Here is a 19,103-nt window from a genome sequence, read left to right on the forward strand (position 1 = left end):
AGCAGTAACACCTTTGCCTGGTGGTGGCTTTTATTTCTGCCCCTCCTTTTCTGTTACTAATTAGCAAGGGACTGGCTCCTGCTCCCCATGCTTTATAGACCCCAAGGACGGGCTTGTGTAGCTGATAGTTTGCAAATGATTAGTAATTTGATTTCAATTGGACGAATGACCCCTTACAGCAAGATGTACATCAGCCTCAGGAATCTAATTGGTGGTAACGGTGTAGAGAGTGCTTGGTTCTGCTCCTCATCCCGCCCTCCTCCCACCCCCAAAAAAAAGATAATGAGAATTTAATTTCATTCTCACCTATCCATTTGTCTAAATATGGGTGTTTAATTATCCATCTTGGCAGATAGATGTTTCTGCCCCCGTGTGGATCTGAGCTATTCCCTTGGTATGAGGTGTGTGTCCCCCCCCTTACAACTCCCTGATGCACTGTTCTTATACTTTGAGGTTTAGCTGTGCTGTCTCATGTATGAGATGTGCCTTTGCCTGGCTCTAGGATCACGCTCTGCAGCCTGCCCGTGTCAGTACCTGTAGTAGACAATGAGAAGTTACATCTTGTGGGAGGCTGAGTTTAACATGGAGATGAAACCCTGAGTGGAGAGCCCGCAGCCCAGGCAAGCTTCTGCTCTGCTCTTAGTTCCCTTTGCCACCTGAGCACATCATTGCAGCCCTGCTCTGAGAGTCCAGGATGAAAAACACTCCTTTACCTGCCAGGTAAAGTAGGTGCATTCTACCACATGTTGTAAGCCCAAGGGACAGACATGTAGTTAGCTGAGCTTTGGTGGTAGAGCAGAACAGGGTTACTTATACCCCCGTTGTTAGGCTCTGAACACTGCTTGGAGGAAATGCATGTTGCCTCTTGAGGCCCATGGGGCAGGTTACCTTAAGCACAGGTTTGCTGAACTGAAAACATGACCAGGAAAGGGATCATGGGGTTCTAATGAATCAGAAACATGGCTTTTAATATATCTATAACTCAGCATAAACAGGAGAAGCACAAGGTTCTTTTTCAGCAGTTTCAGTTCCAGCTGGTCCCGCAGTGTTCATCACTGGGCAGTGTTTGGAGCTCTCCCAAGGATCTGATCTGCGCAGTGCAAGGTGTTGAGCTGGAATTAAAGGGGGTTTATAAAGGTTTTGTGGATGAGGAAACCTTGTATTGGAGGGAGCAGTGTGGAATCAGGCTGACCACCCAGTTCCGCTCTCATGTGAGCAGGCCAGACCCTTGTGTGCCTGTCAGCCCCATCAGGGTGCTTTGAATTGGCTTTGAACTTTGGACTCAGAGCAGCTTACCTGGAAAGCCCAAATGTGTCCCAGAGCTTGGCTACACTTCAGTTCATAGAAACACTACTCAGTGCCCCAGTTTGGTCTGTTTTAAATGTCTGGAGTTTCACTTTGAAGAGCAACTGTTACTGCTGTAAGCTCAGCAGCTGGGAAGTACCTGTTCCATTTCTATTTGCAAATAAAATGCTGGGAAGATGGAAAGCTGGGATAAGTCTTTTAAATTGTTGTATATGAGGAAGAAAAATAGGAAAAACCGGGAACAATTGGAATTACTGAGTACGGCTCTGAGCATAGCTTCGTTGGTGGCAGGTGATATCTGCCGTAATCTAACCAACCCCTAAAAGAACTTCTCAGAGCAACCAGGCTGCCTTCCTGAGAGCACACCAGGAATGCTATCACATTAGTAAAACCTGCAGCACCATCCTGTCTTGGATGTGAAATTGTTTCCGTGCTAAGGGTTGTTTTCAGTTGATTTCTGAGCCAGGCTGAGGCAGAGGCACCCATTCAGGGAAGCACTTAAACAGACACTCTAAACCTGAGTTAAGTCCCATTGACTTCCCTGGTCATGCTTAAGTGCTTTCTGGCCCAATTCAAAGCACATTCAAATAGGGAGAAAGGCTCTCTTTCACTTCAGCAGGCTTTAGATTAGGCTGCTTCTGCAGTCAGGTGGTCTTCAGCTACACACTTGCTTTTTCTAGCTGAGGACAGGGGCAGGAATGCTGTTGGGATACACAAAATGCACAAAAGTATATTTGGCTTCTGCTGCTTGTCGTCTTTTCAGCCACTTCTGTTTAATGCATTTGGGAGCCTACATCTGCAGGAGCTGATTTATACACACAGCTAAGAACCAGCGTGTTCACTGCCTGATGCTGAGAGATGTGGGAGTGGGTTTGTGCAAGGAGCCAGGCTCAGATGGATGGGATTCTCATCCATCATGTTGTCATGGAGAAACAGTGGTGGCCACAGAGCACTGAGCTGGTGGTGGGGGGTCAGTGCTCGAGTGGAGACACCAGACCACAGAAGGTCAAGCATCTGCCTTAGCCCTCTGGGTCGGTGTGGATGCTGTCGAGTAGCAAGAGAGAAAAAGCTGAACAGCAGCAAAACCCCAAGTCCCTTGGCTGCTGTGTGTTAATTCAGGACATTGTTCATCCAGAAGCTGCTGTTCCTGCTTGTCAGCAGCAGAGTGACAGAATCCGTGGAATTAATTTCCGAGGTGGGAAATAGCTAATAATTTATTTACAGGTGGGGTGGGTGCAGAGGAGGGAACGCAGCACAGCCACGTTTGGGTTTCCTTCAGGAAATGTCACTGCTTAGCTCTTGCTGCTTCCTCAGAACGTGCCCTATTAGTGGAGACAGCATCCTGCAGTCCCCACACCTATTAGAGAGGCTGCATGCAGCAAGGAGGAGTTCTCTCACCGCTGTACAGCTCACCTGCAGGGCTCATTTACAGCAGTGGGTCCTGCTGTGGGCATGCAGGACTCGTGTGTGTGCAGTGCAGCACCCCATGGCTCAGGAGGGGGCTGTAGTTGTGGTTGAGAGCTAGGCAGAGGGACCATGGGTGGGTTGTTATGAGGGAGCAGATTTGTTAAGTGGCAAGAGATGCAGTGCATGTGCCATTGACCTCTCTGTTTGTTTGTCAACAGGATACACACCCACTGGGATTTAAACATCTCCTTCCGAGAGACCTCTTGCAGGTACCATTTTGGGGCACCCTCTTTGTATGGTAGGCTAAGAGTTTATGATCTGTTACTGGCATATGGATGCTGTTAGATGTAAATGAACGTTTCTGTCAGTGCTGTGGGGTTTTTTTTCTTCCTCCTTTGTTCCTTTTTCCTCCCCTTACAAATCCTTTCTTTTGTTTGTATTTCGGGGACATTGTCTGTGGGGGGGAAACAGTCTCTTATGTTGGGAGAGAGAATTGATTAGACTGAAGAAAGACCATTATTGATTTATATGTCTGCTTTAGTTCCTTTTTGGAAGCATGCAAGGTTGGGGTGGCCCAGATCTATATCCCAACATGAGACATGGGAATCTGCATCTCATGTGCAGAAGTGATTCTTTGTGCAGAAGGCTCATTGAAGGCCATAGTAACTGATGCTCCTGAGTTGCTCAGGAGTTGTGTTTAGCCAGCTTAACTCAGTGCTACCTGTAAAGGTGGCACAAATGGCGAGAATCACTGGGGGAAAGATGCTTTAGATAATGTGGTAACCCTGGGACACTCTGGTCCTGCAAAAACCTTAAGCATGTAGTCATTCAACTGCAGTGTGTGAAGTGTTGTAACCGCTAGGACTCTGCATTTGACACTGTGAAGTGTGACTGGGTTGAAATACAGCTGCAAAAGTGCATTGCAAGAGGATTTATGAGTGGGTAGAAGTTGACATTCAAATGACAAGTGTTTTACAAAGCATAAATACAAGAAATGAGGTAAGAGTCTGAATTGTGAGAGGAGAAGGATTGCCAAACCAGTGGTGGATTGGGTTTGAAGTCTGGTTTCCTGCACTCACAGATCCCTAAGAAAGTGGAAATTCATCAGTGGAAGATACCCAGTTATAGACATGAGTATTCCTTTGTGACCTCTGGTCAGTTGATACACCCTGAACGTGGTGCGTTTTCATTGGTAATAGTCACAAACTTCTCTAATCCTTTAAAATGTAGCTGCAGAAGTTGCACTAGAAGAGGAAAACTGGCATTTTGAACCTCGGTTTATGCTGAATCAGAGTGAAATAGCTGAGTCTGGTATTAATGAATTTGCGCAGCAGAGAAGGAGGTAGATGGGGTGTAGAAGAGTCCAGAATCTGGTTCTGTATGTGCTGCATACACACGGATACTGTAGGAAGCAGGATCTGGTCCATTGGATCTGCCTGCAAGTAGCAGTCCACTGAGAGCATCTTTGTTTTTGCTAGAAGTAGTTTATGATGCTGTGTGTGAACTTCCTGCTCTTCAAAACAGTAGAAAAATGCTGCTACTACTACTGGTACTACTACTGCTACTAGTGCTACTACTACCACTGCATGCTAGACACTACACATACATTTAAGAAATGATTCGTACTCTGTAGAGAGCAGCTTGTCTGAGCAAGGGAGTGCAAATAAATTTATCTGATGACTTCTGTGACCAGAGTTAATGTGTGTAAGACTCAGTGCAGCAAATGTAGTGTTGACTTAAGAGAACATTGTTTAAGAGCTTTAGGGAGATGTACCCATCCATACTGTGGGGGGTGTGGGCATCTCTGTTGTACACACTATTTGCACATATACCCACTCACTCCCTGCTCCAGCCTGAGGACAAGCTGGACTGTTGTGTTGCCAGCATTGGTGGGTGAAGGTTGTAGCCTGAACAGTGCCTGTGGAGGGACAAGTCCATCTCTGCTTCATTGAGTGCTAGGGTATGAATTATGTCCTGGCATCCCCATGAGGCTCAGGGGAGGCCGTGAGGAGTGAAGGGTGGGAAAGCTGCACTGATTCACACCCCATTAGGGAGTGGATGAGGGCAGAGGTACTCACTGGTATGTATGTAAGCACAGACTTTGGCCCTGAAGCATACACCCCCATAACTCCTAAAATTGACAATGTTAAGGATACAAAACCCACCCGGATCAGGGAGCATCTGGAAGCTGGTCTAGAAAGCACATCTCATGCAGCACTTGTATAAAAACCCACTGAGGGAGGGGGTTTATATGGCAGCCTTTAGACTAAAATCCCTGGTTTGTTGCTATGAGCTTTTGGGGCTAAAATACAAAGGGATGGATTCCTTCCAGCAGAACCTTGCATGATGAATTTCAGCCCAGAGCACAGTTTTACAGCTGGGTTATAAATTCCTAAAAGAGAGAGCTTTGTAGTGGAAGCACTGACACAAGCCTTAAGTAGTAGCCATGTGAAGCAGGATCCTGCACAAAGGGTGCAAACACCTTTGGAAATGAGAATCCCTGTCTTAAAAAAGGATTTAAATCTGATCTTCCAGTGCATAGAATAAAGTAACGGTCTGGTTTTTACATCAACAAGTGCACTTCTTCAGACTCCTCAGTTTAAGTGTTTGTGCCCTTCAGTTTAGCTCTCTCCGGGCAGAAGCATTGGTAGCTCCTCCTGGGAATAGAAGTTTTGCAGATTAAACAGTCCAACTAAAGTCATTCATCAAGGTCAGAAGAAAACAACAGGCAATGTGCTGTGTGGCAGGGAAAGACAAATGTGTTGGCACAGAAAAGGGTTGTATGTATTTAAGTGACCTGCATTGCCACATGGTTCTGTGTACATACATCATGGGGTGGCAAAGAGGTTTAGCTGACCCCTGTTCTCAGGGCCCTGTGTCGGGGGACGTGGACATGGGAGTTAACACAGGTCATCCCAAAGCCATGCCGGGACATCACTAGGGTGTGGATACACACAGACACTGTGCTGCTTTAATCAAGCAGGGCTGAGAGTTGCCATCTTCATTTCCCTGCCCCTTTGGCATAAGGTTGTCTTTGATCTTCCTTTCCAAGTTGACAGGAAATACCTGGATTCATTGGATTCCACCTTGGGATTGCTGTCTGCATTGTCCCGGATAAAAAGACATTTAATTGGGTACAAGTCGTTCTGTATGCAACAAACCAAAAGCTCCAGGTAGGAGAATTGTCCTCAAAGGAGAGATTAGGATCTCTTCTTGTCTTGCCAGATGCTTTGCTCCCTTCCCTTTTAAGCTTGGAGGTTAATACAGGTGTGAGGCTTTGCTTATAGCTAGTCTTCCTTGAACATTCCCTTTTAAAGGTAGAATTTCCTTATCTGGACGTGTCATTCCTGGAATAGTTGCTGAAATGTGTTCAAGTTGCTCAGTAAGTGATGCACTTCCTTTATTCTCCAATACTAAACCCAAGGTTAAAGCCCGGTCTGTGTCTGCTCTGTGCTCCCCTCGATTCCAGTGTCTGTCACAGTTGCTCAGCACCACGGGCAGGATTTACCTTCCTGAGGCTGAGGCATCTCATGAAAACAAATTGTGGACTAAAAAGGAGTTCCAGGCAGGAAAAGGATTTTCCTTCTGTTTGTTGCCACTTGATGTCCTGAGGGAATTGCAGGGAGGTGAGTGAGAAATAGATAAGAGGCCATGCATGTTAATGCCGTGGAGGGATGCAGCTCTGGGTGGAATAAGCATTTTGCCCACCTGAGAATTTCAAGGCACTGACAGTGCAATTAAACCATCCCTGTTTCCAAGGGAGTGGGGAGTTTTTCACTGGTGCCCTTGTTAAAGATGACCTGAGTGGCAGGAAAGGAGATGCTGCGTAATTTGGTTCAAGCTGCATACAAAGACAAGGAGCAGAGAATTGAGCCCCATGCTTCAGCTTTGGGCGGCATGGTAAGCAAACCCTGACAGCGTATCCAAGGCAGCATAAGTCCTGTGCCGGTGCAGGCATAAACCAGTGACAAAGGAGCATGCAGGAGTGTCTCTTCACTGCCATATGAACAAAAAGCCACTTGAGGGGCACTCCAAGCTTACTGGGGATGGTTTTAGCCAGGTCTCTCCTACATGAAGACTGCCTAAGGAGATGGAAGGAAAACAAAAGCACTGTTTGCCCAGAGCAAGCAAAATGCATTTAACAAGCACAGTTTAAACAAAGGTTACAGTGGTGTGTAACCAGCCTTTCTGGATGGGCATGAACCACATTAGAATGTGTTTGAGACAGACTTTTGGCCAAGAGCCTGTGTATCCGTGTGTATGTGTATGTTTAAGTTGGACTATAACATACTTAGGGCCTTTCCACCTTGATTTAATCCTGGCATCAACTCTTACTTGGCCAGAACTGGGTTTCAACAGTGCTTAAATTGGGTTGTTGTAGGTACATGTTACGTTTTAGGAACTTGTATTTAAGGAGGAATTAAACAGGTTGGTCAAGAAGGAAGAGGACATGAAACAAATCAGGCCAAGTGGAAGAAGTGGGTGAAAAATGCATGGGAAATGGGACAGCAGAAGCAAACTGAAGGGGAATTCAGTGACTTAGTTCATGCCTTTGGACAGATACACATGGTGTGAGTAAAGGAAAACAGGAGAGGAGAATCGAAAAGTAGGCAGTTTGGATCATGTCAAGGCCAATCCTGACTCAGCAGGAGGTATTACTGTGTGATACAGGTAACGTTACCAAGTGCCGGAGCATCCTGCTGCTCTGCCCTTTAAGGATTGATAGAGGATGGCTTCTGGGCTGTCTACTTTTTTATTTAGTTCTTTATTTTCCATTGTAAGCTTTTGCCTTTTAATCCAGAAGAACTGAAGTAGGCACTGAAAGGTCACAAGTTTTTAGCAGCTGGAAGCTGGATGTGTCCCCTTAACACCCTGCAGCCTTTAGCATCCGCTGCTGAAAGAGCTGGTGCCTGTAAGTTCCAGGGAAAACCAGACAGTGGCAGAGGGACAAGAGAGCCCTCAAATGGGGACCTGCCTTCACCCTGCCCTGCCAGTCTCTGGTTTCTGCCTCCACACCAACAGGCAGCAGGGCTGGAGCAGTAGCCCCAGTTGCAAAAGCTGATTGTGAGCTGAACTAAAGAGAACGAGGTGATTTTTGCCCCTCAGATTTGAGTCAGGGCAGAGAACACTGATGGAATAGCAACTGTATGGAGAGCTGCAGAGCTGCTTCCATAACTCATGGTGACTTTGGAGGACAGCTCTTGACTGTATGCTAGGGAAAGCTTAAAGAGATCCCAGTGAAACGCTGCAGAATGTATTAACCATGACTTCTGCACTGGTATACAGAGGACACTTAGTTAACATGGGGATGAATTCAGCCCTTCCACATTGCTTCTGCTGTGGCTGTGGGACCTGAGCTGCTTAAGGAAATGTTTTAACCCTCAGCTTGGGGGAATATACAAAGAACTCTCACCTTTATAGCTGTTAAAGCTGTGAACCAGGATGTGCTTCTTGAAGGCAAAGCCAGTACATACAAGGGAGCTCTTGGCTAATGCCGCTGCTGTTGGCAGTCATGGCATGGCTATGTGAAGACAATATGTTGGAAGGAAAAGACTTTCCAGATGGGTGATTTCAGTTTGTTCATCAAACAGAGACATACCTGTTTGCTTTTAGACAATAGTTGCCCAACAAGGAGATGGATGTGTTCTTTTGTTGAACTGGAAGGAGAGAAGTAATGTAAATCCACACCAGATCCACATGGTTGATAGACATCAACAAGAACATTCTGTGTCAGGATGAAGAGCATTTGGGAAGGTTCAGCCAAGGAGCTAAGCCTCTAGCTCTGTAGGAAAAAATAGGAGCAACCTTTGCTTTGTTTGTGTTAGATCACCCCCAAAGCATCCAAGGGAAGTGAAGAGATAAAATGGGAGGAACTGCTGTCTATGGGGCTGATGTTCCATTAGCTGCTTTTAGGGGCCTTCAAATGGCCACAGGACAGACCTCTGTGCTGTAGGGTATATGGTTTCCTTTTATTTGTGGATCTAACCCCCCAAAAGACTGGTGCTGGTAGGAAATAGAAGGTTGTTCTCAACACCATCTTCCATTCTGGAAGGGAAGAAGTGGAGTGTATTGCTGGGCTCCACAGAGGCTGCAGGCAGGACTTTGCCCAAGGCCCATGGGAGTGGGTGAATTAGGCCAGTAATTCACTGGGTGGAATTAGTGGGATTTTCAAGGAGTCATGTACAGTTACCTGAGCAGCTTTTGCTTCTCTCTTTGCTGTGGGGATAAGCCTTATCTCTGGCCTTGTTTGCAGATCCTGGCATGGATGTACTTTTAGGGAAGGATGGATGAACAGGGAAGAGAAAACGAGTACCTGTTCATTTCCTGGAAAGTATTCTTTAATCTGAAATCATTCTTTCCTCCTTATTTCATTAGCAGTACTTCTGCTCTTCCATTCATTCCCAGGAGGCTTCATTTGGCTGTAGGCATACAATTGTACTTCACATAAGGGAGGTGAGAAATGCTGTTAGGTACCCACAAGAAATGAGGGAATGTTTAATCCAGAGTAATGCTCTTCATGTTATCCCCAGTGTGTTGTCACCTCGAGTGTATCTGTCCTGGGAATGGGGGTGTGATGGACCTTTTGCAGGGCAGCTGAAAGGATTCTGGGTAAACTCTGCTTGTGAAAGCATCTTAAGACCTTGGTATACTGTTGAGATGGATGGGTCCAGCTGTGGGGAAGCATTCTTGATGCATTTCAGCTGCATGCAGTGATTGACAAGAGAATCATATCCTGCTTTTAGATTGGATGTTGGATCAGAACTTCAAGGGCATGTTCTGGAATAGGTTTTCTGACCTCCCTCTTCACACCCTACTGTGTAATTAAAGGGATTCAAATCTAAGTCTGTCCTGCCCTTAATACATTGGATATGTGAGTGATTCCTGTAGCTCATCAGTTCCCACTATTCATTGTCTAAACTTATACCCTGTCAGCCATTGAAAATCGCTCATCTGAGGATGTTAATATTTCATCAGTTCAAAGCAGGCAGCTTAATGAATTGAGAAAATGAGGAGAATTTGGGATATTTAAAGAGACCTCACATCCATTAGGCACCACAGCTCATGTCATTGACACGTTCTTTTACTGGGCGGGCAGAACGTTTCTGTCACTGAGGAGCACTGGAATGCAGCATCTGGACAAGTCCAAAACTTCAGGGAACCTCTGCATAGCAGCAGGACAAGCCCATCGATTTGGGTGCAAATCAGACATGCCAAAACCCCTGTCAGGGGTAAAATGAGGGCCTCCAGGCTGCTGGTGCTGCAGGTAGCGGAGTTACTTGTCCATCCCTGCACTTGCATGCTTGCAGCAGGAGGGACTTAGGGGATGAGGCTCAGTGTGACTTGGGTTCTGACAGATAACAATTCCAGAAGTAGTTTTTAAGGGAGGAGAATGGAGATCCAGCATGGGAGGCATAGGAACGTGGGTAGATCTGGGATGCTTAGGTTGGTCTTCATGACAAAGTGGTTTGTGTAGTGAGGAGGCAGGGGAAGAGCAGAACGAGATGGGTTTAAGTAGTCATGAAATGCACTTGACTCACAGCAAGTGAGTCCTTCAGCTCCACTTCTGCTTGCCGTGGTTGCCTTCATGATTCTCGTAGTGAAACTGCCTGTATTAGTGGCCAGGGTAAGCTGGAGCCTGTGCTTGGGAGGGGATGATCAATAGCACTGGCCTTGATGCATGTTCAGAGGAAGGATGCAGAGACACTTGCAGTGGTTGTGGCAGATGAGCTGATGGAGATGGACCGTTACAGATGATCCGTGTGAACTGAGGTGAATTTGTGTTGAGTTGCTGCCCCAGTGTGTGTGGGAAAGGAAGAAGTCGAAGGGCTGGTTATGTGTGTGCTTGGATGAACCCCTGCACTAAGGAACCTTCAGGCTTCTCCTGGTACCAGGCTCCATGTCCTTATGGGAGGAAAACAGCACAGAATCTTTGTGTTTCCTGCCTCAGGAGAGAGCTGGGGCAGAAGTCACTGCGCTCCTTCCTCCTGCTGCACAGTGACCTTTGTAGCTCCAAGATCCTAACTGTGCTGGAAATGCAGGATTCAGAATGCATTAGTTTTCCAAGCTCCAAACCCCCCCATCTGCTTTACTGCAGACAGGAGGGGAAATCTGAGGCTAAAATGGTCATGGGCATCCCCCTTCCACATGCTTTTGTAGCACTTTAGTGGATGGGCTCTTGTCAAAGTGACTATCAGAACGAGGTGTCAGTGATGATAGACTGGGTTTGTGCTACATCTCAGTGCTTTATGTGTTCCCCATCTCCAGTCCATCATCAGTGTGGTGTAGTTCCACCTTACAGTTATTTACGGGCATGCAGAGAGCCAAATGACAAAGCAGGATTGCAATAAAAACATCTTTGTACTTATTTCCACCTAATTTTGGAGTTGCCAGCTCTACTGATCATCTTTATGAACTGTCATGAGCATTAATGAAAGTTTATGAGCATTTTGCTTGGTACATTGCAGGATGATTGGCTTTTTTTCCCCCCAAGACAAGTCTGCAGGGAGAATTAGAGCTGTATTGCTCATGGTTGGCATTGGGATTTTCAGGCCTCTCAGCTCCCTTCAGTTGGTGAAGATTTACTCTCCTTCTTTCCTCTTTTCCCTTTGCTTTTCCCCTTTCTTTCCCTTTTTGCCTGTGTGTGATGGGTGACACCTCATCAGAAGGTGGAGATAACCAAGAGACAAAAGTAGGGTGCTGGTCAAGGTCTGTCAAGACTGATCTCTGAGAAGGACAGAGAGTGACCAAGAGGGTTTTGTGTTGAATCCATTGGTCTAGGTTTTTGCAGCAAAGTTAGAGATGTACCTAGGAAATAAAGAGCCAGAAAGTGCATCAGAGGTAGCTCATCTCCCACCCCTCTGCCCCATTGCAGTTCATGGGTGCCCAGGTCAGAGGAGCTGGGACCAGAGAGGTCCTGCAGTGTCAGAAGTGGGGTAGGGAGCGTCAGGAAAGGCATGGAGAGGTCTGGAGGAGGGAGGCAGCCCCTGTGCTCCTTAGAGCTGCACATACACAGGCTCGCTTGCATCCAGCTTCTTTGCCTGGGGCTTATCCGCCTGTCTGTGATGGAAAAGTGACACAGCCTGTCAGCGGGTCATGCTGCCTATTGCTAGCACTGAGGCAAACCCTGCTGCTCCCCCTTGCACCCCCCAACCCCATCCACTTCTTTATTAGTCACCTGATCAGAGCCTTCAAATCCTTGACCCAAATCCTCCTGTGCCCAGCTTTAGGTCTTATCCTGCTCTGGCCGTTCAGTCCACCATCAACCTGAGAGGAGAGGTATTGGCTGCGTGCTGTGATTAGGGAGATGCTGTGGGTGTTTTGAGCTGTGTGCAAGGTGATAAGCAGGGGTGAGGAGGAGGGGAAGAGCCCTTGATCGCTCTGAGCTGTGAGCTTTCCCTGATCCACATCCCTTCTCTGTTTGTGCTGACTCAGTGACCCTGGGTTTACTGCCTGGGAGTGTGGAGGCAGCAACCTTGTCTGTCTGCTCAAGGACCTCTGGCACTCAAAGGCCATGCCAGGGCAAACCAAGACGTGCTGAGGAGAAAGTTATTCTGCCGTTCCGTATCCCAAGATGATTCTGTTGGATTGATGCTGATGATCCTGATGTGGTGCTATGCATGCGGCAGGGACTTGGAGCGGTCCTCTTGTGAAATGTGCCTTTTTCCTCTGGATAGGGAGGTTTCCATCCGCATAAAGAAGCAGCTGAGAGGATTCCTCAGCTCTTGGAACAGGTTATTTTACTCCCAGAGCACAGATTCGGTGTGGACAGGGTTCTGAGATGCAGGGTGGGCAGAGGCAAGGTCACACATCTCTTTCACTCTGAGCTGCCACTATTAACTGGGAGTGCGATAGGGTGATGCTCTGACAGATCCTGTGCAGGAGGTCAGGCGAGGTAGATATAACAGTCCCTTCTGGGGCTTAAAAATCAATGGATCTGTGATTAAATGGCCCACAGAGGCTGGACATTGCAGGTTAAGGGAGAAGGAGTGATATTGGTGGCATTTGATGTGGGAGCTGCAATCAGGTATTTCTCTTGCGGCAGCACAATGGCCAGCAATCTCCAGGTCATGTCCATCTTCCCAGGCCCTTTTAATGAGCCCCAGGTTTAGCAGCTCGTAACAGGGGGACAGAAGGTGGATTTTTATCAAGGGCTGGCCTGGAATCAGGAAGTTTCTTTGGAAATGGGTTATTGGTTTTGGTTTGGGTTTAAAAGAATGCTAAGAAACAGCCTTTGAGTGGTTATTTCACACCAGTCCTGACATGCCACACGTGTGCTGTGATGTAACGTTGTTTCTCAGAGCTGTAATGATGCAACAGTATTTATAGGCCAATCTGGGTTGTTCTTTTAATGGCTTCCATAAAAAGCTCATTATTCCCTTCCCACAGGCACTGATTTACATGCTTGTCCTGTCCCTGGGCATAGGCTTCAGTTTGGATAGCCCTGAGCAACACGCGCTGCCTGCCGGTTGCTAAACCATGCGATCGTTTAGGTTAGAAAAGACCTTTAAGATCATTGAGACCAACTGTTAACCCAGCACTGCCAAGGCCACCACTAACCCAGGTTTAGTTGAACTCCCTTCCCTGCCACTCTTTGGGCTCAGCCGTCCAGCTGCGACACTGGGCTGATCCTGACACCAGCAACGTGGGGAGGAGAGGGAAGAGGAGGTCAACAGAAATCACTTGTGTTTCTGCAGGCTCTGGAATGTTGTCACCTGTTGGAGCTGCAGAGGCTCTGTCATTCCCTGGGACTTGGCCTGGCTGGAAGGGGTGCATGTGGCGTATAGAAGGAAGTCACTGCAGATAGAACAGAGCCTGTGAATCTGGAGCCAAGGGGACCATTAGAATATACTCTTGTGTCTGGCCAGGCAGCGAGGAAGGAAAAGAAACCCCATGAGTGTCCTTGGGGTGATAGAAGGGGGTCTGTATGGAGGTACATGGGCACACATTGGTGCTGATCTCCACTTCCCTGGCTCAGTCAATGTCCTTGCATCTTTCCCCCTGCGAGCCTTGACATCTCTCCTATTGCATATTGGATTTGTTTTGCTTTATTGTAGGGAGGGGCAGAGGGTCAGGACAGGTTTATGGCAAGTGTATTGATCAGTAAAATTTAATATAACCCCTGCTCTTACTGTGTGCTCATCGAGGGGATGGGGGGCTGGTGAAACACATTTAAAAGGAGGTATTTTTCAGTTCTATTTCTTCCTATGCTATTTCCTGAGTCTCTTTTCTCTTCCAAACCTGGCATCACTCTTCTGTTTCACATCCCTTCAAAGATACAGACTTTGGACTGGTTTTCCTAGTTGGATTTGGTTGAAGCATTAGGAAAAGACTTCCCCAGTCTGTCAGTACTAGATTACACCATTTCCTCAGGTAACTGTCTTGCAGTTCTGGATTTGTACAGTTTTGTGTCTGCTGAGACTCTACTTCCTCTTTTTTATCTCAGATACATCCGGATTGCTGAAGTACCAGATTGCCTCTAGGCATCCAATGCCTCCCGCTTGCCCAGTTCCCCTCTGCATCCCCATGTGTATGGAGAACAGCAGCACAGGGTGGTTTAACTGATACACCAGTGAAGTCTGGGCAGGAAACGGGAGCAGAAAAGTAAGAGCTTGAGTTTCAAACTTGTGCTCAGTATCCTGGAGCAGCTTCTTTTGGGTGCTGCTGAGCGGTGCTGCTCTGCAGGTGAAACACCTCCTCTGCAGTGACCTGCACTTTTTAGTGCTGATGGCGAGCACTGAAAGGTTACAGGATGTGTTCTGCAGCTCAGAGCAGAGGCAGAGCCAAAACCCTGTCTGCCAGCAGGATGGACTATCTGAAAGGCACACACGGGGCTCGTTCTGGCTCACCCTGTGAGGAGGATGGGCCATGGCATCTGCAGTGAAGTTACTGTGCCTCTCTTCTCATTTTGTGGAGTGCTGCAGCAAGCAGGGAGGCAGCCACTATCGAAAACCATTTAAATTTGGACCCAATTTTCTCCTTCCCATCTCCCTCCTCCTCTTTGCAATTACTCTTTGCAGTCACTTTAAGCAGCGTGTTGGAATCGCCAGAGCCTGCGGGCGCCTGGCTGCCTCCTCGGGATGCAGAGACCCTGACACTGATTTATATTTTGGTTAATTGTCTCCATCCATTAGCCTCCTCATCCTTCTCCTTGTTAAAGATGCAGTTGCTGCTAATGTCTGTAAGTGAAACACATTTAAAACGCGTTGCTCCGGGTGTGAATCCAGCTTGGGTTAACAGCCAGGGGATCTCAAGGGTGGTCTGTCCCCATGTGGGAACCCTGCAGAGGCAGCCCAGGCATTTCTCTCTCTGCTTATCCTCAAGGAGCCAAGAGACTGAGGTGTCTTGTCCCATTTGTCTCGTCCCCTGTGTAAGTGTCAGCGTGCTGAAGTTGCTGGCAGCAGAGCCAGGCTGGGAAGGTGGCTTTCAGATGTAAAGGACGAGTTTGCTGGGAGCGTTTGAGGCTGAGGTGACTGGAGTAAAGGGCTAACTCCTGGTCAGCAGCAGGACCAGGGGACAAGACAGGACCAGAAGGGGTCTTGGAGCAGTAGCTGCTGGGTTCAAACACTGAGTTGGAGCCTGATGGTACAGATGTGGCACAAAAAGAGATGCTTGTTCCATAAGTCAGGCACACAAGATTGCTGCATGTCTGGTTACCACGGCCTCCCTGAAAGGGCTTGCCCCCAATTCATTTATTCATCCCAAGGGATGGCCACACTTAGCAGATCTGATGGTTCAGTGGCAGTCCTTATGATAGACTTCTCCTTCCCTGGGCACAGGCTGGGGCTCATTCACTGCACTCAGTGACGTTGCTTGTGCAGTGTGTGCCAGGAATGACAGCACTGCTGGTTTAGCTGCTGTCTAGCAGGTGAGGCAATGGATTTCTGTGGCATCTTGACCCAAACCTTCTGTCTGGGTGACGTTTCCACCAGTTGGTGAGGCTGTCTCTGCTCTTGAGTGCCTCTTGTGTAAGCAACACAGCTATCAAATGACCCCTGGTGGACCATTATACTGCCATTACAATGTCTCATCAGGACAACCAACACGGAGGGAAACAGAGGGCCAGTTAGTTCCATTAAGCATAGGCAGTACAGCAATCAAAGCACCCATGGAGAACATTAGCAACCTCTTTTTTGCACGCATTAGTTATTAGTACCTCTCATTGCTGCTTTGCAGGACAAGCTTCTTATATCAGAGCATTGGGATGTGATTGGGAATGTTAACTATTAAGTCTGATCTGTGTCTGAGGAGCACAGTTACCCATGATGTCAAGACTATACTTTCACAGTCCTGCACCAGTGTTTGTTGGGTTTTGGTGTGAGGTTTTAGGATGAGAAAGGCTTTGCTGTTGTTTTCCAGACCTGGCATGGAACCTGTAGGATATTCCTCCTGTGCTGGGTTTCCTTGTGGTTCTGTTGCCAGTGTAGCAGGTTAAGCAGTGGTTTCAGCAAAGCCCTCCAAGGTTAGGTGGCTGTTCTGTCAGAGAGCAGCTTTCATTTCACATTACTGCCAGGCAGAGGAGGCATTTGGACTTGGCCTTTAAAGCCTTGTGCTTGCTGCTTGCTGCATGCATAGCCCGAGTTGTGTGCTAGTGAGCTGTCAGTTGCCTGTGGCTTAGGCAAACCCCTTATCACAGCTTTCCTGCATTCCTGGGAAACGGATCTGTTGCTTGTGTGCCCTCTCTTCATTAGGATTTGAAAGTTGCCCAAGCCATAATACTATCCAGCCACTTCTCCAACTGTTGCTTTTGGCAGCAAGGCAGAGCCTAGTGCTGGAGCGGGAATCCAGTTGGTTGGAAAGCAGCTTGCAGAAGCCTGGGATATTATTGTCAGTGGATAAAAATGGGCAAGGAAGAGGCAGGATAGATACACAGCATGTGTGGTGGGATGGGTACTTCTCCAGTGCTGTAAGGAGCACAGTAATAAACAAGCACTGACACATCACCATGGTCAGCTTTGCTCCCTGTGAAGGTTCATGATAAGGTCTGTGCCACAGGCAGCTGCTCTCTGAGCTGTGGAGTTGGCCTGGAGGGAAGTGCACACTGCTGTTGGGTGGCTCCTACCTTTCCCTTATTCTTAGTAGGAGGGGCGGCTTTGTGCAGATGGGATCTCACTGCTTCATCAGCAAACATCACGCACTTCTTTCCACACAAGAGCCTCAGTTTTACTCCTCTTCACAGCTACGAAATACAGTGTCACAAAAACAGGAGACTGGATTCAAACAGAGAATGAGCAACAGTGCATCAGCTGTAAGTGGAGTTCACTGAGTGTGTTTGGATGTAGGACAGGGAGAATTGTAGTGTTCTGGGCTGAGGTTGGATGTGTATTGGATTTAAAGTTCAGGCTCAAAAACCTTACAGTGCAGCCAGTTCCTCCTTAGAACCTTTCCCACCACAGGAGCAGAACTACCTGACAAAGGTCTTGTGATGAGCTTCCATCATCCTGAGCCAGCTGTGAGAAGAAAACTCTTGGGAGACTGTCCACAGCACCGAGTCACTTCCCAGCGTGAAGGCAAAGCCGGATGTGGCCAACCAGCCACATGTCCCTGGGCTCCCTGGCTGTAAGTCCTTCATTTCACTGCAAGAGCAAGCCTTGTCTCAGCACACTTTGGGACCATACCTGTGTTACTGAGGGTCCCCAAACCCCATGCAAAAGGCCCATTGCCATAGCAACCCGCAGCCCCACAGAGGGCTGTTTGTCTCCTCCTTGACCTTTCAGGAGATGTGTATCTTGCTCAAGCCCCCTTCTCTAATCCGGTTTTTAAGATATAATATTCTGCTACTGGAAGGGATCAGACCTTTAATCTGATTGTGTGTGCATGTGTCAGTGCGTGGATGGGCAGCACCTGCATTAGCAGGCACCCAGCCGCGGCTCAGGGACAAGACAAAGGAAAAGCGGAGCGGGACTGCCCAGCCAGGGCTGGGAGTGAGCTCCAGGGTGGAATTACTGCCTTCAGCACGCAGATGGAATCCTTTACACGGGAAGGACCCAGGGCTCCTTCCCACTGCGGTCATGGAAGAGCTGATGGGGACTTTGGAGGGGATGCTCTCACAGGCACTTTAGTTTCCCTTCCAGTGAGCATAGGAAACTGGGACCACAAGGATGATCAGGGGTCTGGAGCATCTCTCTTATGAGGAGAGATTGTGGGAGCTGGGCCTGGTTAGTCCAGAGAGGAGAAGGCTGGGAGGGGATCTCATCAATGCACGTCGATAGCTCAGAGGCAGGTACAGGGAGGATGGTGCCGAACTCTTTCCATTTGTGCCCAGCGAGAGGATGAGGAGCAGTGGCCGTGAACTAAAGCACAAGAAGTGTCACCTCAACATGAGGAAGAATTTTATACCTTTGAGGGTGTCAGAACACTGGAACAGGCTGCCCAGGGGGCTTTGTGGAGTCTGTCTCTGGAGACATCCCAAACCTGCTATGGACATGTTCCTGTGCAACCTGTTCTGGGTGGCCCTGCCTTGGCAGGGGGTTGGATTGGATGATCTCCAGAGGTCCCTTCCAACACTGATGAGTCTGTGATTACTACATGTATGCTGGTAACCCCAAATGGTGCGTTGAGGATCTTGTCCCGAGGTCCTGCAAGCTGTATATTCCTTTTCCTGTTGTACTCCCTTTGAGGGAGGGTCTTCAATCCTGCATTGGCTCTGCCTGCTGCAGCCCTGAGCCCATGTTGTGCATGTGATTGCCTGTTGTGCATATGACAGGAATACTGTGGGCAAGTTAGGTGATGTGTAAACCAAGAGAAACAAATAGCCTTTTCCCCAGGAGACTTGCTGTCATTTGAGAGCACTGTCCTGTGTTACAGAATCACAGACTCATCATGGAATGGTTTGGGTTGGAAGGGACCTTAAAGCTCATCCAGTTCCAACCCCTTCACCATGGGCAGGGACACCTCTGGTTATCATAGACTCATAGAATGAGCTAGGTTGGAAAAGACGTTTAAGATCATCAAGTCCAGCCATTAAAGCAAGTTGAAGGCACAGAATAACCTGTGCTGAGGGAGGGGGTCTTGTTTCCATGCTGTGGCAATCATTTGGGTTGTGTTCTGCGATGCTTGGCTCTGTGCATCAAGACCCAGTGTCTGTAGGGTGGCTGTGGTGAGTGCTGTGCTGGGCCTCATCTGCACAAGGTCTGCAGCCAAGAGTGAAAAACAAGGAATGGGATGAAGGAATTGGAGACCAGTTAAAGGGAATTGGAACATGGATGGAGGAGCTAAAACATGGGCATCTGGCGGCAAGAGGAGCTCCCTGCCCAGCTGTGGGCACTAATGGAGCACAGGTGTTCCTTGTTGCACATAATTGCAGGGGTTAGCTGGGTCACTGGGCTGTGCTACAGAGGGAAGCACATTGTGCAGTGCAGTTTGCCTTTGGAACCAGGTATGTGGTGGGTTGA

General features: G+C 48.0%; 1 protein-coding gene across 8 annotated transcripts in view; it reads left to right on the plus strand.

Annotated features, from left to right (window-relative positions):
• SAMD11 (sterile alpha motif domain containing 11) overlaps positions 1–19,103 on the plus strand; it is a 134,075-nt gene that overhangs the window by 64,885 nt on the left and 50,087 nt on the right. For 7 of the 8 annotated variants that reach the window (XM_061450199.1, XM_061450198.1, XM_061450195.1 and 4 more), the window contains one exon: positions 2,931–2,981. The exons of the other annotated variant lie outside the window; for it this stretch is intronic. In XM_061450199.1, the coding sequence (XP_061306183.1) occupies positions 2,931–2,981 (51 nt within the window). The remainder of the gene's footprint in view (positions 1–2,930; positions 2,982–19,103) is intronic. 8 annotated transcript variants of the gene reach the window in all.

The sequence above is a fragment of the Pezoporus flaviventris genome, unplaced genomic scaffold, assembly GCF_033815535.1.
Source record: "Pezoporus flaviventris isolate CSIRO_AGI_PZ_B2104156 unplaced genomic scaffold, CSIRO_AGI_Pfla_v1 ptg000009l, whole genome shotgun sequence".
Taxonomy (NCBI): domain Eukaryota; kingdom Metazoa; phylum Chordata; class Aves; order Psittaciformes; family Psittacidae; genus Pezoporus; species Pezoporus flaviventris.